The following is a 23,697-nucleotide window of genomic DNA, read 5'->3' as shown; positions in this document are numbered from 1 at the left end:
CCATTACACTTATTTTTTTGGGTGGACGATCGCCGCGACGTCGCTCACGTGCGACACGCTCAATAGTAAATAATTTCAGTAAAAAACATGTTGTCTACTACAAAAATTATTTGGCGATGGAGGAGGCTGGAAAATCAAAGTCTAAGTGTTTTGAGACCAAAATCTAAATTCTAAACTTGTTTTAACCTGAAAACACCATAAAACAATACTTAAGAACCTCAATAAACTCATTTCGAATCCTAAATCCCCTTCTAATAATCTAAACACCAAAAATTCAACTGAATAAAAAAACTTTACAGACATTAATCTATTTTCTTGCATGTTCAAAGAGAAACACCATCTTCATTGAACACCATTCTCTAAGAAATACACATGTTATCAAGATCAGCCTTTTATGATCAACATGTGATTGATCTTCTCTCTTATATTTCTTTTTTTGATGACTCTCTCATCTCTCTAGCTTAAAATCAAAGTACTAAAATAAAAAAAATGAAGCTTATGATCAATATGTGAAAACCTAAAATATCAAGGAGCAAATATTAAAAAAAAAATGACCAAAATGAAGCTTTTCATGCCTTTTGAATAGTAAAGATGAAAATGGTCCTTGTTCTTTTAATTATTTTCAACAATAATCTATTTGTTTTTTTAAAAAATGATCTTTTATTTAATATCATAATATTTTTGACATCTCAAATATGTGAGATGATACAGATCAGCTCATCATGACAATCATAAGGTTAAGGATCAAGAAGCTAAAGAAGACATTGAATGGGCTTGTTTAGAGCATTTGGGCAAAGTATGAATTCAATGAGGCTTCTACACATATAGGCAGCCTATAATCAACTAATCCATGGGCAAGAAAGGCTCAATTCAACCTCAACTTGGGCTTAGGGCTAACGGCATAATTGGGTAGCTTTGTTTGAACAACTTTTCATGTTCTATAAGAAAAAACAGGTGGCGGCAATTAATGCTAACATTACAAGGATATTTTAACTAAATATTTTGAAAGTTTCCATCTTCTATAAGGATACTTAATGGTAGCAATAAGGTTTTCCTTGTGTGGAAAAGATTACTTAAGATTATCCTAGCTATAAAAGGAAACTAAAGGTGGTAGCAAAAGAGGAATAATTGTCTTCATTATTTTTTTCATATTTTGCAAGGATTTCATGATTTAGAGCAAGTCAGTGGGTAAACACAATTCGCTAATTGTTGGGTGGGGGTTTGAATTTTAATAGTGTTAGCGTCTCGGTTCAAAGTCATCATGATGTCATGCTTTTTATCTCAAATTTAATTTTTAGCTTTCTAATATTATATTCAAACTTTCTTGTGGGTTCTGAATCTTATATTCATAGGGTTCACATTAGTTAGTATTAGAGATTGGCTCTAAAAATTAGGTTATATTCTTAATTTTTCAAGTTTTCTGCTTTTAAATTTTAGTGTTTTTCATTCTCTTACTCCTTTAGTTGCAACATTAACAAAAAAAAGTTCTATTGATTTTGTTACTGTCATAGAAAATTAGTAACCATAAAAACACAAAAAAATTGTTAAATTGCAAATTTTAGTTTTATATGGGGGTTGAATTAAAACTTGATAAAAACATATATAAACTAATATTCTTTGGGTTTTGGGTACCATAACATTAGATATTAAATTGGGGTTATTTGGACACATTTTTGTTTTGGTTTCAATTTTGACTTGTATAAAACTCATAACAAGCAAGTTTGTGTTGACATATATTTTCATGTTTTGTTATTGTTAAAATAGGCCAATTTAGTATACTGAAGTTAAATTTAGGATATTTGGGTCATAATACCTTAGTTTCATTGATTTCACATCTATTATAATTTGTGTTTTCGTATCATCTATATTTTAAACGAATTTATTTTCTTTGATTTTGTTAAAATTTAATTCGTAAAGAGTCATAAATACAAGGAGTGGAAAAAGACAAAGTTGAGCATATTAGAGTAAAAAGTCATATTTGTGTGAAACCCAAGTGGTGTAAGGATATATTTTGCTTGCTACTAATGTATTTTTCATATTAAAACAATGTCTATCAAAAATGATACATCAGCACTATGGAAGATGGACAATCAAGCTTTTAGGTTTCAAGCCCTACAACAACAATTGAAGAGGATGAATTTGATGTTTGGTGAGGTGTGAGACGAAACAGAGAGGCAAAAGACTATGATTACTAGTTTGCAAGATGAGTTAGGTAGAAGGAGTTCCAATCCGAGGAGGCCCGGCGTGCTAATGCCATTTTCGATGAATTTGATTATAAGGATATAGATGGGAGAGACAAGGACTATGATAATGTATGCTTGGGTTATGGAGATAGGTTTTGGTAACCTAGAAACTGAGGGGCTGATGGTTTATGACATAGAGGCTAATTGAGCCATAAATGTGGTTTTCATATCTTTGGGCATCGTGATGGATTTGGATAGGGATTTAAGAAGTATCAAGATGAAAATCCCTGCATTCTAAGGTAAATCGAAGCATATTAGAGTGGGAAAGGAAGGTTGAGTGGGTTTTTTTTATTATCATTGCTACTTGAAAGAGAAAAAGGTAAAACTCGTAGTTATTAAATTTATTGGTTAAATAATAATATGGTGGGATTAACTTATTTTGAATAAGAGGAGGAACTAATAAAGGCTTATTGACACTTGAGATGAGATGAATGTCATAATGAGAAAGAGTTTCATCCTTAGTCACTACTATATGAAGTTGTTTCATAAATTACAAAACTTGAATCAAGGGTCTAAAAGTGTGGAGGATTACCATAAAGAGATGAGAATTGTTATGATTCAAGCTAATGTAGTGAAAGATAGGAAGGAAACTATGATGAGGTTTATTAATTGGTTAAATTGAGATTAGCTAATATTATATAGTTGTAATATTATATGGAGTTATAGGATATGGTATATGGCTATAAAGGTGGAGAGGTGACTTTAACGAAAGGGCAATATATGTTAAGTATTAGGTTCGGGATCTTCATCATCATAGAAGTTGAATTTGAGGAGAGAGGGGGTTACCCAAACTAAGCTTTTTTAAGGTGCTAGGTCAAACCATCTAAAGCCAAAAAAGAGGTCGTTATAGATTCTAAAGGTAAATCTAATACTCAACCTACTTGTAACCATGATGTTAAGTGTTTTAGATGTTTAGGGATTGGATACATTACTTCTCAATGTCTAAACAAGAAGTGATGTGAACCTCATAATCACGTAGTCATGCAACTTACAATTAGGATTAAAATCTAGTCTCGAAAAGCTAAAATAGGTATGATAGGAGTGTGACATAATAGAAACTTGCCCTAAGACACCAACACTATTGGAATGAAGTAGAATGATGACACGAAGTCAGTTAATCTTCGATAAGTCAGATTCAGTTCATTCAAGAACTGAAAAATGCAAGAATCACTCTCACACATTAAAATTGAAATATTCAGAAATCATATTCATCAATGGCTACCGAAACTTAGGTTACATAAGTTTAAATAGTTCTTGAAAAATTAACTCTAATGGATCTATCCTAGTGGACCAATTTGCCCTACTTACAAAACTAACTCAAAAACCTAAAACTAAAAAAAAAACCTATAACGGCATCCAAACAAATATTGGATCTTAGTTGAAGACAAAGTATTAATTAAGCCCAAACAAGTCTTAGGTTGTAGCTAACAAAATAAAATAAAGCCCATAATATTAAATTTATATTCTACCATAAGAAAAAGAGAAGGAAATAAAATATTACAGAACTGATTCAAAGCTTATTTATAACCTTTCATGCAGCTCATTAATCCTAGAAACAAAAGGAAAAGGTATCCACCCATGTTGTTTCCAAGTTGTAGTACGATTGTTTATTTCCTTTGTTGTCCTCATCTTATGGCCCAAATAAGGTTGGATTGGGCCCCTCTTGCACATTAATAAGGTGTACTAAGGCCTCCTTTTGATACTCCAATGGGCCCTTTAAATCTGACTTGGTCGAAACCTTCAAAACCAATGCTTTCAATGCTTTTTTCAATATATTTATCTTGGACCGAGTCATTGGACCATTTAGAACATGTAATAGGTCCTTGCTGATGTTTATGGGTTGATCCATATCAAAAGGGTTATGACTTTAAATGATTATGATGAGATTGAATCTGAAAGTGATAGATCTAAAGAAGATGAGATGCCACCACTTAAAGATTATAATGATGAAGATGTGGAGTACCTGGTTGAAGGTGAATCTTTAGTTATTAGGGGTGCATTTAAGGTTCAGATTAAGGAATATGATGTGGAGCAACAAATAAAAAATATCTTTCATACGTGATGCCATATTCATAATAAGGTATATAGTATGATCATTGATGAGGTAGTTGTGTTAATGTTTTCAGTACTACTCTTGTTAGGAAATTGAATTTGAACACTGTTATGCATTATAAACCTTATAGATTACAATAGTTGAATGAATGTGGTGAAGTTAGGGTTGCAAAACAAGTCTTGGTTTTGTTTTTTATTATAAAGTATTCTGATAAATTATTATGTGATGTGGTTCATATGCATATGAGTTACTTGTTTTGGGGTCATCTATGGCAATTCAATAGGAGAGCAATGCATAATGGTTTTAGGAATAGGTATTTTATCGTAAAAGATAGTAAGACTGTCACACTTATACCATTATCACCTAAACAAGTTTATGAAGATCAAATGAAATTAAAAGATAGTACAACCATCACACTTATACCATTATTACCTAAAAAAGTTTATGAAAATCAAATAAAATTGAAAGGGAAAGTGAGGTCTGTGAGAGAGAAAATACAAGTGAGAAACATAGTGAGAGAAGACAATTAGATTCGACCACTGATGAAATAAATATAAATTTGGCCAAGAGTAGCACTATGACAAGAGGAGCGAAGAAAGTAAGGGTGAGAAAAGAGGAAAGTATGGAAAAAACAAAGAAATAACTGGATTTTTATACAAGAGAGTGAGGTTAAAAATACCTTTTATTCTAACAATTTGATGATATGTTAGATAAATTGCATAAATTTTGTGTATTTTCAAAAATTAATTTGAAAGTGGATATCATCAAATTAGATGAAAAAAGGTGATGAATGAAAAACTACATTTAAAACTATGTATGGTTTGTATGAATGGTTGATCATACCTTTAGACTTACTAGTGCACCAAGTACTTTTATGAGATTGATGAGTCATATGTTGCATGTATTCATAGGTAAATTTATAGTTGTGTATTTTGATGATATTTTAATCTTTAGCAAAAGTTTAAATGAGCATATGAATTTTTTATAGAAAACAAGGCTTTTAAAATCTTCTAGCAAAATTTTAACTTGATCTAACGGTTAGATTGAAAGTTATAACCATTAATGTAAAACCGTGTATCCAAGCTCTAGTACATGTTAAGCAACCCTATCTATTACTTGGATCATATTGATCAAGGTTTGATCCTTCTTTAAACTTAACTTTATGCTTGACATCACCTTAGAAGAAATTCTCAAAGCTTGTCTAGCCTAAATGTCTTGAATCAGTCCATTGAATTCCCCTTTGATCCCCTTAACTCTTACTCTTATAATTGGTCCAATTAGTATATGTCATGCATCTATGGTGTTGCTTGTTAATTATTATCGATTATGCTAGTATGATATTAGATTCTTTGTCATATCAGCTTTATTTCCATGTGATCTTCTTTATTATTACTTTTTATTTATATAAATGTAATGATTGTTCAATATATGTGTGTGCACACATACCCATACACATGTATTTTCATATCCAACTAACTTAGTTGCTCGTGCTTCGTTGTATGTATAGATTCAAAGTGTTTAATACCATTTTTAATATCTTAGTTTTTTTTAATAGGAAAATAAGCGTAAATTTGTAATGTTCAATAAAACAGTTGCTTTGGTTGGCATATAAGATATAAAATATGTGAGTCATTATATGTAAGTTAGAATATTATATTAGTATAGCATTAAGAAAGATGGTTGAAATTAAGATGACACGAAGACAAAAAGGCTACATGGATTTAAACCAAACTAATGATATCCTGATTTTTACATATATACGAGAGATGAAATCCATCGGTAGGTAAAGAATTGTAATAGGTTACATAGTCATCAATAAAATGGGTTCTTGGTGGATAACCTAGTCATCCTGAACCTTTACTGCTATTGTAATAGACAATTGAAGTCATTTCTCAACACCAATGGCAGGGGAAATATAATATTATAACCTTTGAGTGTAAAAGAGTTTGACATGTAGACTGATCAGAAAGAAAATTATACAGTCTTGAATAAAAATATTGAGGTTGTTACAAGATATTATTGAAGTGTTTATGGACCACTTGAGAACATGATAACACCATCTAGAAAATAACTTATGATAGTTACCTAGGTATTTGGTTTCTTTTGCATAGAACCATAAAGTTTTGGGGTTGAACTTATGATGTTGTTGGCATAGTTAATATGTATGTATGAGAGCCAAAAACCATAAAATGAATGTCATAGTGGGAGATCGATCAAATAATATGTATAATTAATATGAAAAAATTAGGAGAAAAAAAAAGAGATTGAAAGTATATTTCTTATGACAATCATAGAGTTACCAATTACAACCTATAAAGTTATTAGGATCTTTGGATATTTCAACCAACTAAAATAACCAAAGCCAAAAAAAAATCATAAACAAAAAATATTAACCCAAGCAGGCAGTAGACAACATAACTAATTATAAAATCAAAAGCATTTTAAACCAACTCCTAGATATTGTAGAGATCATAATTATTTTTTTCACACCAACTATAAAGCAAAGTGTTTTTAAGTCATTGTTTTATTAACCCATTTAATCTAAGCTATTGCACAATGATTTGTTAAGTTCTATATTGCATAAAAAGTCAAGTTTACAACTAGAACATCATTTGGCTAAGCACAATGGATATAATTAGGGGCGAAGCAATATGACAGCCTAGTTAGACATTATGATAAATGAAATGTAATAATTTGAATTTTGGCTTTACTACTATAACGAAAATACTTATTAAGAAATTATTCTTGTAATAGAAAAGTAAAAAATAAAAAGAAACAAAAAATGAGCTACAAGAAGTTTATAACATTCACCATAATTGTTATGGAAGTCAAAATAATAGAACTTACTCCCTAGAAGCTTAATGGTGCAAAGTAAGAGCCAAGGCAATAACATCAACCATATATACATAGCAAAAAGTGGAATCAACCACAAAGAAAATAAAATATTTAAGAGTTAAAAAACTACATCAACAAACATAAAACCAAATATCTTAAATTTTATTAGACAAAGACATCAAACATGTAAACCATTCACAAATTTTCCTTAATGTTAAGTGACATGACCAAAGAGTTAATGTCTTCTCCCAAGTGTAGGAGTGTCGAAGTAATAAATAACCCGGCAAGACCGGGGTCGAACCACAGGAAGGTTAGCTGTATAAACTACAAATAAAGAAATAGATAATAACAGAAAAGGAGTTAAAAAGAGCTTTGAGATGTGATATTGATATAAGAATTAAACAAGGATAAAATAATTGTCAAGGTTAGAGGATCCACTAATGGTATTTCAAACAAATATAGTATAAACTCTTATTACTCAACTGGAAATCACACACAAAGGAGGTTCCAATCGGATTATAAATTCCTAACATGATTACATTAGTTATCTTATTCGAGTAATGCTAATACTTGTAAATGTTGTCAGGTATTCATGATTATAACTTATGTTAACAACAAATCAAGTTCCTTTCATATCACAGGTGTCGGTTATACTATACGGTTTGGGCTATGAAAGTGTCAAATATTTGTTGTACCAAGGTTATACAACACAAATCTAGATTAACCATTTAACAAGCAAAGTATTAAGACTGAATAAGATAACAAATACAAAAACATGTTAGTATCAAACATTAAATTAAAGTCCATGTTGAATTTATACTATACTTATTCTTACACCATTAGTGTAACCTTTTTACCTTGACATAAGAAACTTAGCTAAACATAATGAAGAAGAGAAACATAAATAAACAAGATAAGAACATAAATAAGATATAAGTTAACTAAGTAATGAAAAACATAAACAAGAGATTAATATAAACAAAACTTAAGCATTACAAAAATATAAAGAGAGAGAGCAAGAACATGATCTTGATCTGAAAACCAAGATGCCAAAATGCATGGCAAATGCCTCCTTTTATAGGCCAAAATTTGGAACTGTTGATTTGATGACTAATTGTTGAGTGGGTGGCCACATCTTGACTTGGTGACAATCCTTATCTTCTTGTCTGAACAAAACGTCATTGCAAATGTCAGAATTTGAATAGATTGTCCTCATGAAAGTTCTAGTAAATTGTCTCAGCTTTCCAACAAAAAAACAATTGGTACATTTGGACTTCTAGAACTCGAGATATGGGTTGAACACTGAACAGTGTCTGGGCTGCAGGACAGATTTTGACTTCTCCGTTGTTGCTAAGATTTGGACTTCCAAACAGCAGAATTGAGTCTTGGAATCCTATGAATGTTTTAGGCCTATGTCTTAGCTTTCTAGCCATATAAGAAATCCAAGATCTACAGCTCCAGATATGACCCAATGACTGAACAGTGTTCCAATTTGGACTGAACCAGCATCTCTTTTCTAAGCTTAACCCTCTCTTTGTCTTCTCAATTGCAGTAGTTAAACTCATCAATCAATCCTTTGATTTATGTGATAGACCTGCATTTAAGATGAACATTTACCATAAATCAAATGTATCTTATAGTATGAGACTTGTTATTATAAAATATGTTTTAGTTAAGGAGTTATTGATACTTCAAGTGCGAAATGATGATATAAAACCTTGATAAAAATGCACTTTTACGTACTAATCATTAAGAAATTTAACAATTTTTTTCTAGACCCAGAATCTAATTTTAAAAACACTTAAACTAAAATAATCAATGAAGAAACAAAATAGAAAGCTCAAACAACATAAAAGAAGAAGCACTGAGATAAAATCACGACAGTCGATGGAAAATCTTTTTCAAAATTCACTTGGTGTAGTCCAACTCAATAACCCAACCACGTACCAATAAGAAAATCAACATTTTATCATAATAATAATAATAAAAACACACAAATTAAAACCTAAGGAAAAACTAAGTTAAAGTGTAAGGTTAAAAATATATCAAAACATAAAACCAAGACATGAAATATTTTAAAACTCTAAAAAAAGGATTTTTTTAGGAAACCCTAGAAATTCACCTTAGAGGAACTTGATCTAAATTGAAAGAGACCGGGTTAGCCCAATTTAGGTTGTTTGTTACTCATCTCTCTTTGTTTCTTACTTTCAATACTGCATAAAAGACTGATTCACAAAGCTCCTCACTTTTTTTCAAAGATATCCTCCCCTCCTTTCCCTTTTTTTTCCTTTACTCAATATGTTCCTTGCTCTTATAATTGCGACAAGTACAAGAATCATTGATCCCCCCCCCCCCAAATCCCTTTTTATGTTTATAGGGATTCCTAACTTCTCTCTCTCTAAACCCTCTCATAATCCTCTCTCTCTTTTTTTATATGTAAACAAAAACAAAAAAGAAATGTAGTGTCAAAAAAAAAGAAGAGGAGAAAAGTTAGCAAGACGAAAAAAAACTCAAAAAACACCTCTCAACAAATTTGAGACTTATAACAAATCAAGGGTACCCTTCCCATCCCTTTTTGTGTTTACAGGGTTCCTAACTTCTCTCTCTGAGCCCTTTCTTAATCCTCTCTTTTTTTATATATATATAAAAAAAAATTATGTAGTTTTCGTAAGAAAGAAGAGAAGAAAAGTCAGCAAAACAAAAAAATCAAAAAAAAAAATCTCTCTACACATATGAGGCTTATAACAAATCAAAAGTAAAATTATAATCACAAGTTAAATCATAATCACACTATTGAAATCCACAATTGAATTGAGTGTATGTTCACAGTAAGCCAAACAGTAAAACCATAACATGGTATATTTTTTTTTTGAAATTAGAGCATATGTTATTTAATTATTAAAGTATAAAAATAAATTAAGATTTAGAGATAATAGTTTTGTCTTGTACCCTATTTCCGTTATTATTCTTAGATATAGTTGATAGACCCACCTTGAAAAGGAATCTAGATTATTGAATTATTGAATAAACTCAAATCAAATTATTAAAAAAAAAACTTTATTTCATTATTGTTAAGACTAGATTTTAATTAAGTTTAATTAGATCAATTCAATCAATAAAAACCTACTCTGATCAACTAGGTTTCATAATATCAATATCTTAACTTTTTCAATTAAAAGCTTATAATGAATCCCAAATTTCTAAAGTCAATCACCCAAACCACACCTACTTCAACAACCATCCTCCGAACACACAAAATCCTATCCCATTTTCTTGATGCGGTTATAGGGCCGAACCGAAACATAGAAGCCGACAAAATCGGCGAGGTACTGCTCCTCAAGGGTTCTACGAAGTGAAAGAATGTTCTGGAAGCTAAATATCTCACAATAAAACTAAACCCTAAGTACTCCGCTCTATTGCTCCCTTTCTCTTCTTTTTTCTTTGCCTCCTCTTCTTATCCACATCAACACTCTCCCTCGCAGCCTCAGCACAGTTCTTCTCTTCTTTTTTGGTTGAAACAACAACAGTATAGTAAAATGGCAACATCTAATGCTCTCTCCACAGCTTCCATTCTTTGCTCTCCTAAACAGGTACTGTTCTATACCTTTCCGCTTTACTTTCTTTCCTGGCCTGTTTTTTTTTGGCAGAAAATTGCTAATTTTCTTATGGGTTTTTTCTCATTTGTTGATGGGTTCATTTTGGCGTGACTGTGTTTGTAGGGAGGGTTGAGGAGGAAAGGGAATCAGCAACACAACTCAAGGCTGAATTTTGGGCAATCAACCAGAAGATTCGCGGTGCGAGCAAATGCAAAGGATATTGCTTTTGATCAGGACTCACGGGCTGCTCTCCAATCCGGCATTGATAAGCTTGCTGATGCTGTTGGGCTTACTCTTGGTCCTAGGGGTAAATTTGTGTACCACTATTACCATATATATAATTCATAGTCATAGTCATAGTCATGATTAATTTTTGAAGAAAGGCTAACCAAGTAATTGGGGTGTTAGTTAAAATAGATTGTGGACATGGTTTTCTATCCAAAAGCTAAGCCTTTGTTCTTATTAATTTCAACGCATATCTGTGAATACAAGCATGAATTGGTATGCTGGTGCTTAGAAATTGACGTGAAATAGTAGATAGAGTCTGGATGGTATCATGGTGGATCGGTTCATATGCGCAGGAGTTCCAAGTGGGATGGATGCGCTGCCGAGAAAAAAAAAAGGATAGAAAATAGATTGCAACTGTGTTTGTTGGGTTGTTATGTAGGCAATTCCTTCCGTAAATAGATGGTCACACACTAAAAAGAATCATATATCAATAGTATTTGCAATGTAATGCTGTTGTTGTGGTCGACAGAAGTGCAAAAATAATATTCTCTCTTAACAACAATTGACACACTTACACGTAATATATTTTGTAATGCTTGGTAGATCTTTCCAACTCTGCCTATGGCTTAATTAGTACTCTCCTTTTGTATTTTGCATCTTTATGTTTAGTGAAATCTTATAATTATCATGCAGGGAAATTTAGATATTAAAAAAAGAACACAATATACTGATTGCCTAGTTTCTTTTGTGCATTCCAGGTAGAAATGTTGTCTTAGATGAATTTGGTAGTCCAAAGGTAGTTAATGATGGGGTAACAATTGCGCGAGCTATTGAGCTACCTGATCCCATGGAAAATGCTGGTGCAGCACTCATCAGAGAGGTTAGACCTTTGTTCACATCATTCTTGCCTAATTCAAAGTTTAGGTTACTCTTGATCCTGCCATGCCTTTATCTTTACAACACAATTCTACAGTTGACCTTAAATGACTTGTGATGTTTGGATTTGTGGGCGAAGGTTGCAAGTAAAACTAATGACTCTGCTGGTGATGGAACGACAACTGCATCAGTTCTTGCTCGGGAAATAATCAAATTAGGACTTTTGAGTGTCACGTCTGGTGCAAATCCAGTTTCTATTAAAAAGGGAATCGATAAAACTGTGCAAGGCTTGGTAGAAGAGTTAGAGAAGAGGGCCAGACCTGTTAAAGGTCGTGATGACATTAAAGGTATGCACTGCTGCTAGGCCTATTTTGTTTTCATTGTTTCAATTAAGTCTCTACTTGTTTAGTTATTTTTTATCTCTTTGATTAGTGATTTGATTCTTATTCTGCTTCTAGCTGTTGCGACAATTTCTGCTGGAAATGATGAACTCATTGGCACGATGATTGCTGATGCAATTGACAAGGTTGGGCCTGATGGTGTTTTATCAATTGAGTCATCATCTTCCTTTGAGACCACAGTTGAAGTTGAAGAAGGAATGGAGGTATGAATCCCTATCTTTGTCTCAATTTATAAGTTGCAATTATTAGTTTCAAGCAGTGTATTTGTTATTCCTAAGTCTTAACAATTGGATTCTTGAATGTTATTCTCCTTCATATTTTTTATTGCAGATAGACAGAGGTTATATCTCTCCTCAATTTGTTACAAATCCGGAGAAGTTAATTTGTGTATTTGAGAATGCTAGAGTGCTGGTTACAGATCAAAAGATTTCTGCAATCAAAGACATAATTCCCTTGCTTGAAAAAACTACTCAATTGAGATCTCCTTTGCTTATAATTGCTGAGGATGTAACAGGTGAGGCTTTGGCTACCCTTGTGGTGAACAAACTGCGTGGTATCCTTAATGTTTCCGCTATCAAGGCACCTGGTTTTGGTGAAAGGAGGAAAGCTATGCTGCAAGACATTGCCATTTTAACAGGTATACTGAATTTTATAGAATGGTTATGTTTTCTTTATTGTTGCTAAACCATACCGACTCATGTTTACTGCTATGCTATGATTGTTCAACTGTTATGTAAATTTGTTATAAGTGGTATGCATCCTTAGAAAAATAATGCAGATGGGGCAAGAACATGGATTTAGATTAGCAACAGTCAGTCCCCCCAGAAAAATTCACTTGCTGCACTAGCTTTCAAGTTACTAAATTTTGGAGTGCACAAACATGAAAGGACATGTATGTATTGAAAATTGTTTAGAGATTAGTAATTTGAATGCTAGGCAATTGTCATTGTTGACATAGTGATGTTGGACATTTCAGCTTTAAATCTATGGGTCTTAAATTCTGGATGTTTTTTCTTCCATATTGGTATGTGTGTAAAGTAGGGGATTTTTAAGCAATTATTCAATCAGATAGAGTAGCTAGGAGTTGTTGTAGCTTGTACTTTTCACTTGAACTATTTGTGAATTGTTTGTTGGTGCTAATATTGTATCATGTTTCCCTACATTTTAGGAGCTGAGTTCCAAGCCAGTGATCTTGGTTTAAGCATTGAAAACACATCAATTGAGCAGCTTGGTTTGGCCAGGAAGGTTACAATCAGCAAGGATTCCACCACCATCATTGCTGATGCTGCATCAAAGGATGAGTTGCAAGCTAGGATTGCACAGCTGAAAAAAGAGCTGTCCGAGACTGATTCTGTGTATGACTCGGAGAAACTGGCTGAAAGAATTGCCAAATTGTCTGGTGGGGTTGCTGTTATCAAAGTGGGTGCTGCAACGGAGACTGAGCTTGAGGATCGCAAACTCCGCATTGAGGATGCCAAGAATGCAACTTTTGCTGCCATAGAAGAAGGAATTGTGCCTGGTGGTGGTGCTGCTTTGGTTCATCTCTCAACCCATGTTCCTGCAATCAAGGAAAAAATTAAAGATGCAGATGAACGGTTAGGTGCTGACATCGTGCAGAAGGTAATAGTTTGTTGTCACTACTCACTAGACATACAAAATAGTGATATTAGGTTTTTAAAAATTCCAAAGTTATATAAATAGAATTAATAGGTCAGAAGGTATTGATGACCAATTTCTTTGCATCTAGGCACTGGTAGCACCCGCATCGTTGATAGCTCAAAATGCTGGAATTGAAGGTGAGGTGGTTGTTGAGAAGCTAAAGGAAAGTGAATGGGAGATGGGCTACAATGCCATGACAGACAAGTATGAGAATCTTGTGGAGGCTGGAGTCATTGATCCAGCAAAGGTGACTAGATGTGCTTTGCAGAATTCTGCATCTGTAGCTGGAATGGTCCTGACCACCCAGGCCATTGTTGTAGAAAAGCCCAAGCCTAGGACACCTGCAGCTGCCTCTCCTCAAGGTCTTACTGTGTAATCATTAGGAATCTCAGCCCATGTTAGGATTTCAAAGATGATGAGTGTTTTTCTGGCGGCATATTTTAAGGATCTGTGATAGTTACCGGTGCACCTTGTGTACGGATTGGTTATGTCATTGTTGATAGGTGCACTGAGATGGTTGTCTCCAGAAGTGTATGGCATGAATTATTGTTTACAGATGCTGCATAAGATAAACTGAAACTCAATGCACTGTAATTTCTTTCTCTGTTGATGCCCTCCTGATAAAAAAAGAATAACTCAACCTTTCCCTGGGATTCTCAATGAAAGAGAAGGAGAGAAATAGTGATATAATTAAATGACTTTTTTCAAAATTCTTTGCCACCAAACCGAGGCAAAACTCTCTTGTTAATCACTCTTGTTATCGGTTGTTTTGAGCCTCTCTACTCCGGCCCCATCTCAACTTCTTGTCTCCTAGTTGGCCCAAGTTTCTCTTATTTTTTCTCTGCCTCGAATAATAACTCAATCTGTTTTCCTTTGTCTTAACTTCTATTTTTCAAAATTATTTTTAAGTTTTTTTAAAAAAGTATATATTAAATTTAAGTATTTTTTTTATAGTTTTGATTTACCGATAATATAAATAAAAATAATAATAATGAATAAAAATAATAATAATGAAAAGTTCGTGTGATTAAATGTGTTTTTTAATTAAAAAAATATTAAAAAAATAATTTTGATATCAATATATCAAAATTATTTAAAAATATTTTTTTAATATTTTTTTAATAGAGGTATGCATATCAATGTTCGATTAGCCAATAGTTTCATAGAAGTAGCTCCAAAAATAAATTTATTTCAAATACCCGTTTTCCTTTGTAATTTGTACCTCTCTCTCTCTCACACACACACACACGCACTCGCACGCACACGCACACGCACACGCGATATACAATTGGGCCTCTAGTCTAGAAGGTCAAGAACCGAAGACGTTGAAGTGTGAACCATAAAACAGGCAAAAACAAATATAAATTATTTGAGCACCGACGACCTATTAAATGGATGACAATCGACAAGGGCGATTCCGTTTTCATTCATTTTCATTAATAAATTGAAACATAACAAAATTGATTCCACGAAATCTATTTTTTTGGAAGGTCGGTAATTTACACGATTTTTTTTCGTACTTAATTGTCCTATGAATATTACTTCTTCTTTTTTAAGTATAGGACTCAAAAACTAGAGGGGATAGAACATAAATCTAAAATATTGACCTAATTAAGGAGAGATATTTTCTTATTGATTTTTTAGATTGGTAATAAAAAAATTATAAAAATCCAATATAAAAATGTCTTTAAAATTATTGAAAAGAAAACTTAATCTTAATAAACTTACAAACCAGAAAAAAAATCCCATACAATATTGATAAAATCAAATTTAACGAACTTAAAAAACCTCTCAAAAACCTAAAAACCCACGGTCTTGGGCTACATGTCCGGGCTCAACTTTCTTGGGCTCAATCAAAAGAAGACTCAGCTCCCTTGAGTTCAACTATATTTTGAATCATATTCTCCCTACATCCTTAGGTACATAAAAATTCTTTAAGAATCCACTATATTTTTATCGACATTAATATTGTGTAAGGAATAATGTGTAAAAGTCCTCTAAGAGTCCACCATATTTCCATCAACATTAATATTTATGTAAGAGATATTTATCCCTCATTAATGTATATGTCAGAGATAGTTTTTCTTATTAAAACTATAAGGATAAAATTATACTTTAACCTCTCATCTTCATAAAAAAACAAGACTTGAGACCATAAATTCTTCATACGTCGGGTTTAAAATTTTCAGTTTCTATTGTATATTTATTTTCAAAATATCTCTCTAAAATATCATAGTTTTTTCTCTCAAAAAGATATTTATTTAAGTATCGAAAAGTCCTCAAATTCATTAAAAAAAATCTTTTGCAAGTATCAGCCGCCGACCACCTTAACTTATCAAACACCAGGCATCAGCCACCTCGGTTAAAAAAAATAGATCAGATTATCAGAACCAATAAATTAACTAATTATTCAAGATATCAACCTTGCTTTCAAGATACTTGAATTTTTTAAAATATCATAAAATATAATAAAATAAAAGAATGAGGAAGAACATAGAAGGGATATTTATGAAGGAAAAAGAAGTATGACGTCCTATTAATTATATACATCTAAAATCCTATAGACTTCTCAATATATAATTCAAGAAATTGCCCTTGCATATGTACATCTTCTTATTCTTTTTTCTTTGTTTTTATAAATTGCATAGATACATCTTCATATCAGCGTTATAAATAATTTCACATTGTCAACCAAGTAAAATAAATGGTTTTAATTTTGGGTAAACTTAAAAAAGTCCCTAATCTATAGGATAATCCCAATTAGATCCCCAACCTTCTTTTTTTGTCTCAATAAAGTCCTCAACATATCAATAGATTATCAATCAAGTCCTTTGCTAGTTTCAGTTACCAAGACACTTAAAATTGACGCGATTTCTCTTTCTCCTATTAAAACCCATGACTTCACTAAATCCTCCTATCATGTGATAAAACGGATTATAAAAAGAAATGTAAATGCTCTATGTTTTTTTAATATTATCTAATCTATTACGTTTTATGATTTTTCATTAAAATGATTTAATGATTTTTCATTACAAAAAAAAAGGAGAATAATGTGAGTTTTACTTGACTACTTAACAATTTTGTTCACTGAAACTAAGTGATAATTTATTAAAATGCTAGGAATCTAATTGAATAGAAAATTAGGTTAAGGATCTAACTGATTTTGCCTGTAAAATATTGGGTACTTTTACGAGGTTTGCCCTTAATTAAAAATCAAAAAGGCACAACTCAGTGTTATATTTCCCAAAACAATTCTCCCAACCCTAAAGTGTTCAAATCAGCTTACACGTATCTCGATTAATTCCTCGAAATCATAAAGTTAACAACAACATAAGTCTTTAGTGACCTTTAGATTTATAACACTTGAACTGGTAACTTTTAAGGAGTAAAGTTAGAATCTGATCCGAATTAAAATAGAAAAATCTTGCGATCCTAAGAAGCTTACAATCCGAATGGATTGGCACAACAGTTTGTGTATTGGATTTTCCTATCTTACATGAAGTTGATGTCAATTAGAGAAGGGTAATTAGCATTTTACATCCTTTTTTGAAAGCTCAGTGTCCTTATACGGTCCCTATCAATCTCCCTGTTTTCATATGGACAAGCATCTTCTTGGGTGGTAAACGTGTTATCAGGTAGCCACGTTAAAGAAGCAAATGGAGAAAGAAAATGAGCCATCGTCTTTCTTGAAAATATCGTGTGCAAATTACGATATTCACCTGCTTGAGCTTTCCTTTTCTTTTTCTTTATATCCTTTCCATTTCTAGCATTAACGGTACCTTTGTTTTTATGATGCGTTTTGCTATTTATCTTAACTACGTATTTGAAATTTTGGTTTAAAAAATCTATGATTTATATATATAAAAAAAATAATCCAAACTTACCTTTTTAAATTTTGTTTTTATGATGCGTTGTATGGAGAAATTTTCTTCCAATTCTCTATGTAAGAATGTCTTAATATCATGTTGCTCTAATTCCAAATCTAACATATCTATCTATGACAATGGAATTAAGATAGAACTATGCCTAACTATAAGAAAAATACCTCAATGACATCGATATTGATACTTTTTTTGGGGCTCCACATAAAAAAATCAGAAAAAAATAAAAGAGAAAATACAAAAAAATAAAAAAAATATTGGAAGAAAATAAAAATATATATATGAGTAAGAAAAATATACCAGAACGCGTAGGAAATTTTCGACTGCCGAAGGCCTTATTAGCAAATAAAATTTAATTTAAGGAGGAAAAATCAAAATTAAATATTTAAGGACTCATTTGGAGTTTATCAAGGTTTAATTGAATTTATTGAAGGCTTAATTGCAATAAAGATTAATTTTTTAAAATCAATTTAGGCTTTAATTGAAAGATTTAAAGTCTAGGGGTTGAATTGCAATTTTTAAAAGTTAATTTGATTAAATCAGGAGTTTAATTGCATAAATATTGAAGTTTGACGGACAATCAGTGAGATTATCCTATAGATTTTAAAGTCTAGGGGTTTAATTGCATAAATCAGTGGTTTTAATCGACAACACTGCACGCAAATAATCAGCATTGAATCACCGCACACATCTATCTTTCTGATTTTTAATTCCAATACAACTTTTAAATCGAGAATGTAAGCCTTATATTCAGTTGTATTGTTGGTGTATTTAAATTACACCAGCAATTCATTTATAATTTATTTATTTATTTGGTTTATATCCAAACCCGAATCTCTATGATATAATATGTATTTTAATTCATTTTATTTAAACAAATCGAGTTCTTATATTTATTTGTGTTTATTTTTCAAATTGGCTAACCAAAAAAATATCTTGAACGATGCTTACACGTTAACCAGTTGACCAAGAAGCCTATTAATAAGTAAGAAGCTCCCAAGTTCTATCCCCGTTTACACGGTTGCGTCAAGATTGGTTCCATGTATAAATGCTTTTCTTACTTCGCCATCCTCGAATCATTTCGAAAACTTCATTATGTTGACTTTGGCTTCTTCTTTTAACAGTATATTTATTTTTACGTTTTTATTTTTTCTTCTAGGACAAAATGTGGTGTTTACATTTTAAAACATATTAAAATAATTTATTTTTAACATTAGTATATTAAATTAATTTTGAAATATTAAATCAATTTAAAAAAAAAACCTTAAAATTAAAAAAAAAAAAAAAACAGACAGGTGTTAAGGTTATGTTCAGCGAACATCCATGAGCTATCACCGAATCCACTGAGCTCACTTATTCTAGAGTCGTACCTTTTAATAAAGGAAAATAGCATCCATGGAAACAAATTGCTATAAAATTTTAAATTTTCTTCAACATCATTGGATTGAATTGTCACGGCCACTAATTATGTGATAAATCAGTGTGGGTTTTTTTTATTATTATTAATGTAGATGTTCGGGTCAGTTTATGAGCACCTCCACTAATCCCACGAGCCCTAAAGTTAACGATCATGTAAACCTCCAATGACCATCATATTAGTAATCACAGGGTTCGAACTTGAGACCACATGGGAGTAAACTCCTGGTGTTTTTTTTTTTTTTTTTTACAGGTGAAAGTGGTGAGTCATATATAGATAACAAAATTATTTAATCAAATTTTATATGATGTGTTTCAGATGAAGACTTGTTCCTGTCAACTTTCCCTAAAATTTGATTAAATATTTTTGTTTATTTAATCAAATATTTTCCCTTGACAGTGTCAAGTCTTCTCGTAAAATCCTCAAACTCTTCTGGTCAAATCTCCATCGTAAGGGTGGATGGCATTCTAAAAAACAAATCATATATATAATATTTGTTAAAAACAATACCGTGATACCTAACCGTTGACAGATTAAAATATTTAATTTTATGATAGCAGAAATTTTTATTTTTTTATTATATATAAAAAAATTAATAAAAAAAGAAATGATTTAAATTCAATTAAAACAAAATGATATGCTTGTATAATTTCACCTTCTCTGATTTTTATTTTTACAGAGAAATATAGCTTTTTTGTTTTATGTTTTTTATTTAATAAAAAAACAATCATAAAAAAATATAAAAAATTGGACGCCCTAGAACAAGGGCAAGAAAGGCACCCTCTAGTTAAAGTCCTTGTATCTTAGCACCATGCTCCATTCTTCACTCGACCTTTTTTACCAAAATATTTGTGTTTTCAACAAATTATGATAATTTTGACACAAATATATTTAAAATATATATATAAGGATATTACACTGTATGCATATAGCCATGGTCAAGTTAATTTATCAAGCTCGCAATTTTCATCGCAGACCGGTTAGGCTTAATAACTCTTTTTTTTAATCAATTTTTTATTCAACTATATATCAATAAAAATAACAAAAAGTATTGAATAAAATTTAATAAAACAAAATCATCATCAATAGCTATACAAAAACTGAGTTCATGACCTTATTTAGGAAGGTTAAGGTAGTTTATAAGTTTTGTTTAGGATTATACGGTGTTTTGCGTTGTAGTTATATAATATTTTTAAAAATAAATGAATTAGTTTTTATTTAAAATAAATTTTTATATATTTTTAAATTGATGTGCTGATATAAAAAAAATTAAAAATTAAAAATTATTATTTTTATATATTTTTAATTAAAGAATATTTTAAAAAACAACTTTTCCTATTATCTCTACCATTTCTTTAATTTAGTGGGTATTGAAAGGCGTGTTTAGAAAGGTAAAAGAACCAAAATTGAAAGGGGCACTTGTCAAGGGAACACGTAGAGGAGGTACCGTGTTAATGTTTGATCATTGAAAAGAAAACGACGAACATTGACCTGCAAAAGTTAGCAGGCAACTCGTCTTCTCGATCCGTGTGCCAAAAACCGTTTCCTCCTCTTATTATTGATTCCACGTAATTTTTTTTAAGTTTAACTTGAGTGTCCTGTTTAGATTACACGTATCTCGACTAATCTTACGGGTTTTGAAGTTAACAACAATGTAAACCTCTAGTAACTATCATATGAGCAACCACATGGTTCGAACCTGAGATCACATAGAAAATAAACCTTTTGATCTCAAATTTTTATCAGACCACCACCTAGATGGTTATTCCACATAAATTTTTATTTATGTGTTTGGTTTTCAAACGGCTAATATAAAATATTTATAAGTGCATTGTATTTTAAGAAGAAGAAGAAGAAATTACTTAAATAAAAATACAAATATAACTCTATTGAAATAGTATCAATTTTATATTTAAATCATCTTATTTTGGAAAAAAAAAAACGATTGTTTTGAATTTTTATTTACGTGTTTGGCTGTCAATGGTTGGCATTATCAGTTTTACTTAAACTTTTAAAATCCTTAATTAAAGCCTTGCAACATGGCATTGAAATCGTCGTTAACTGAGTGCCCGAAGCACAAAACTATTAAAGTATATATCCAGCTCCTTTTGACCCATTCCTAGTCTTTCGTGATGGTTGTACCAAAGACATGAAACTAAGAGAGCATAAAGAGAATTCACATTAGTGTCTATATTCTAAAATATTATCAATTAAAAATATATTATTTTTTTAATATATCGATTTATTTTTTTCTCAAAAAAAATTAAAAAGTATTTTGTAAGGTAATTTAATAACAACAATAATAAAAATCAAACATTTCTTCATATTGACAATTTAAAAAAACACTGACGTGACGAAATGATTCCAATAAAAGGTGAAGCAAAAAAACTAAACGGAATATAAATATTTATAGATGCTCGTTAATGATTATTTTTAATATTTAAAATTAATCCCCAATTTTTTCTTTATAAAAAAAGTAGACAATATATAAATTCGATCCTCTTGCTTTTAGACATTTGCTCCTCCAGTTCTTCAAAGTTGTAAATATATCCTTGACATTTCTACACCCAAATGCATTTTTGGAATGATTGTGTATGAAAGTATGGTTTAAACGGACTATTTTACATTTTTCCGATTCAATTTTTTTTATTTAAATAAACTATTATCGCTTTTATCTTATTTAAATATTTAATTTAATATACCTTTGTTAATAAAACAATTTGACCCAATCAAGAAAGATGAGAATTTTTTTCTTATCACTCTTAAACAATTTCTTAGGTAGTGTTTGATTAGATTCTTTTAACAAAAGTGACGAAAATAGTAGAGAAATAATAAAACAAGAGACGAGGGACTATTGTGGTTGGTAAATATATAAGATAGAATGAATATATTTGTATCCTATAGATAAGATAGAATAAAAAGTGAAAAAAAATTATTTAACTCTTATAATTATTACGCTCAAACTTATATATTTAAACAAAATAATTAGATATTATATTTTTTATTATTTAGTTTACATTTAATGTTGAAATTAATAATAATATAATAATACTAATTATAAAGGTCAGACTAACTTGGTGTGTCAACTCTGAATTCTACTAACACAACATGACCTAGTCAAAACCCGAGTTAATTTGCAATTCAAAGTAAAACATTGAGCAAAAACTTGTTGATTTTTTTTAAAACAATTCTTTTGGTCAAAACAACCTTGTTTTGATAATTTGTTTTTAAATTTTTAGAATCAATCCCAGTTGATTCTCTTGACTCGGGCCTTGTTTTGTGATGAGTTTTAAAACTAAGATAACAACTATTTTTATTTTTATACATCTTGGTTATATAAGTTTGAATTAAGAGTTTTTTTACCTGGATATTTTAAGGATAAAAATAATAAATATTGTTTTTAAAAACATGTCCTCTTTATACTTTATATTATAAAAATATATAAATTTATTCTAAAATAATCTAAGAAAAAAATTTATTTTTATTTTTATATCTTTATTCTTAAACCAAACACATTTCTATCCCTACTATATACATCTCTTTTATCCCAAAATAATAATCAAAACACTGCTACCATAGAGTTTGGCCGAAAGGAGATTTTTTTATTACCACTTTGAACAAATCCCTTTAAACATTGTGTGGACAGCATGTCACGTGAGTTTTTAGGTTTCACAATTACAACACGGAGATGCCTCCCTGCCAAGCATCGTGTAGTCAAGGCCGAAGGACCATATATTTCACCGAACTTTTAAGTCGAAAAAACATGAATGTTAGTAAAATCAATAAATACAAAATATTATTCTTTCCATCCCATAACCAAGCAAATTAGAATTTTCACATAAAATAATTTTTTTAAAAATATTATGCCAATTCATTCATTTTTTTAATTATATTTACTATAATAGTTTTTGAAATTAAAAGTAATTAAACAAAAAAAACGTGAATAAAATTTTAAAAATAAAGTAATGGAATTTAGTATTAGGTTTTTAGGATTCTTAATAATATATATATATATATATATATATGGAAAAAATAACTCAATTTATGTGATAGAGAGAGTATTTACTATTTAGGATCACAAGTCGTTTTCCATGTCCTCCTTTCACGTCATGAAAAACCAAGGACAAACCAGTTTGTTGCCCAATCTTCAAGCCAATGAACCCAAAATCACATTGTACCCCTACTATCTATAAATAATTACCGCTCATGCCATTCGTGCCGCTTCCACCCTCTCTGTCTCCTTCCATATCAACGTCGGCAAGCATTAAGCTAAACAGCAGTGGCAATTTCCTAGTGAACACAGATCCGAATCCGTAATTTAGAGTGTGTTACTGTGTTTGTTACTATAGATTAAAAATGTTTTTTTTAAAATATATTAAAATAATATTATTTTTTAGATATTTTTTATTTTAATATTATCATATTAAAATTATTAAAAAATATTTTTTTTATATCGAAAACACTTCCAAAACGCAACGGAAGATGAAACCCAATGCCAATCACTGTCT

The 23,697-nt window shown here is 30.7% G+C and overlaps 1 protein-coding gene across 1 annotated transcript; it reads left to right on the top strand.

The window, feature by feature from the left end:
* The first annotated feature begins 10,518 nt into the window (after positions 1–10,518).
* On the top strand, positions 10,519–14,495 carry LOC7491161 (ruBisCO large subunit-binding protein subunit alpha). The gene is made up of 8 exons (XM_002313489.4): positions 10,519–10,721; positions 10,851–11,034; positions 11,714–11,835; positions 11,971–12,178; positions 12,290–12,435; positions 12,563–12,869; positions 13,401–13,852; positions 13,980–14,495. The coding sequence occupies exons 1-8, from the start codon at positions 10,668–10,670 to the stop codon at positions 14,265–14,267; spliced, it is 1,761 nt and encodes a 586-aa protein (XP_002313525.1). The 5' UTR covers positions 10,519–10,667; the 3' UTR covers positions 14,268–14,495.
* Positions 14,496–23,697: the final 9,202 nt, after the last annotated feature.

The sequence above is a fragment of the Populus trichocarpa genome, chromosome 9 (assembly GCF_000002775.5).
Source record: "Populus trichocarpa isolate Nisqually-1 chromosome 9, P.trichocarpa_v4.1, whole genome shotgun sequence".
NCBI classification, from domain to species: domain Eukaryota; kingdom Viridiplantae; phylum Streptophyta; class Magnoliopsida; order Malpighiales; family Salicaceae; genus Populus; species Populus trichocarpa.
The sequence above is the reverse complement of the archived record's forward strand: the minus strand, read 5'-3'. Positions and strand labels throughout refer to the sequence as shown.

Bases quoted from the DNA above. Each gene is read 5' to 3' on its own strand.
- LOC7491161 (XM_002313489.4), top strand. From the start codon at position 10,668: ATGGCAACATCTAATGCTCTCTCCACAGCTTCCATTCTTTGCTCTCCT. The intron at 12,870-13,400 runs GTATACTGAATT...CCTACATTTTAG, and splicing joins AGACATTGCCATTTTAACAG to GAGCTGAGTTCCAAGCCAGT. The intron at 13,853-13,979 runs GTAATAGTTTGT...CTTTGCATCTAG, and splicing joins GTGCTGACATCGTGCAGAAG to GCACTGGTAGCACCCGCATC.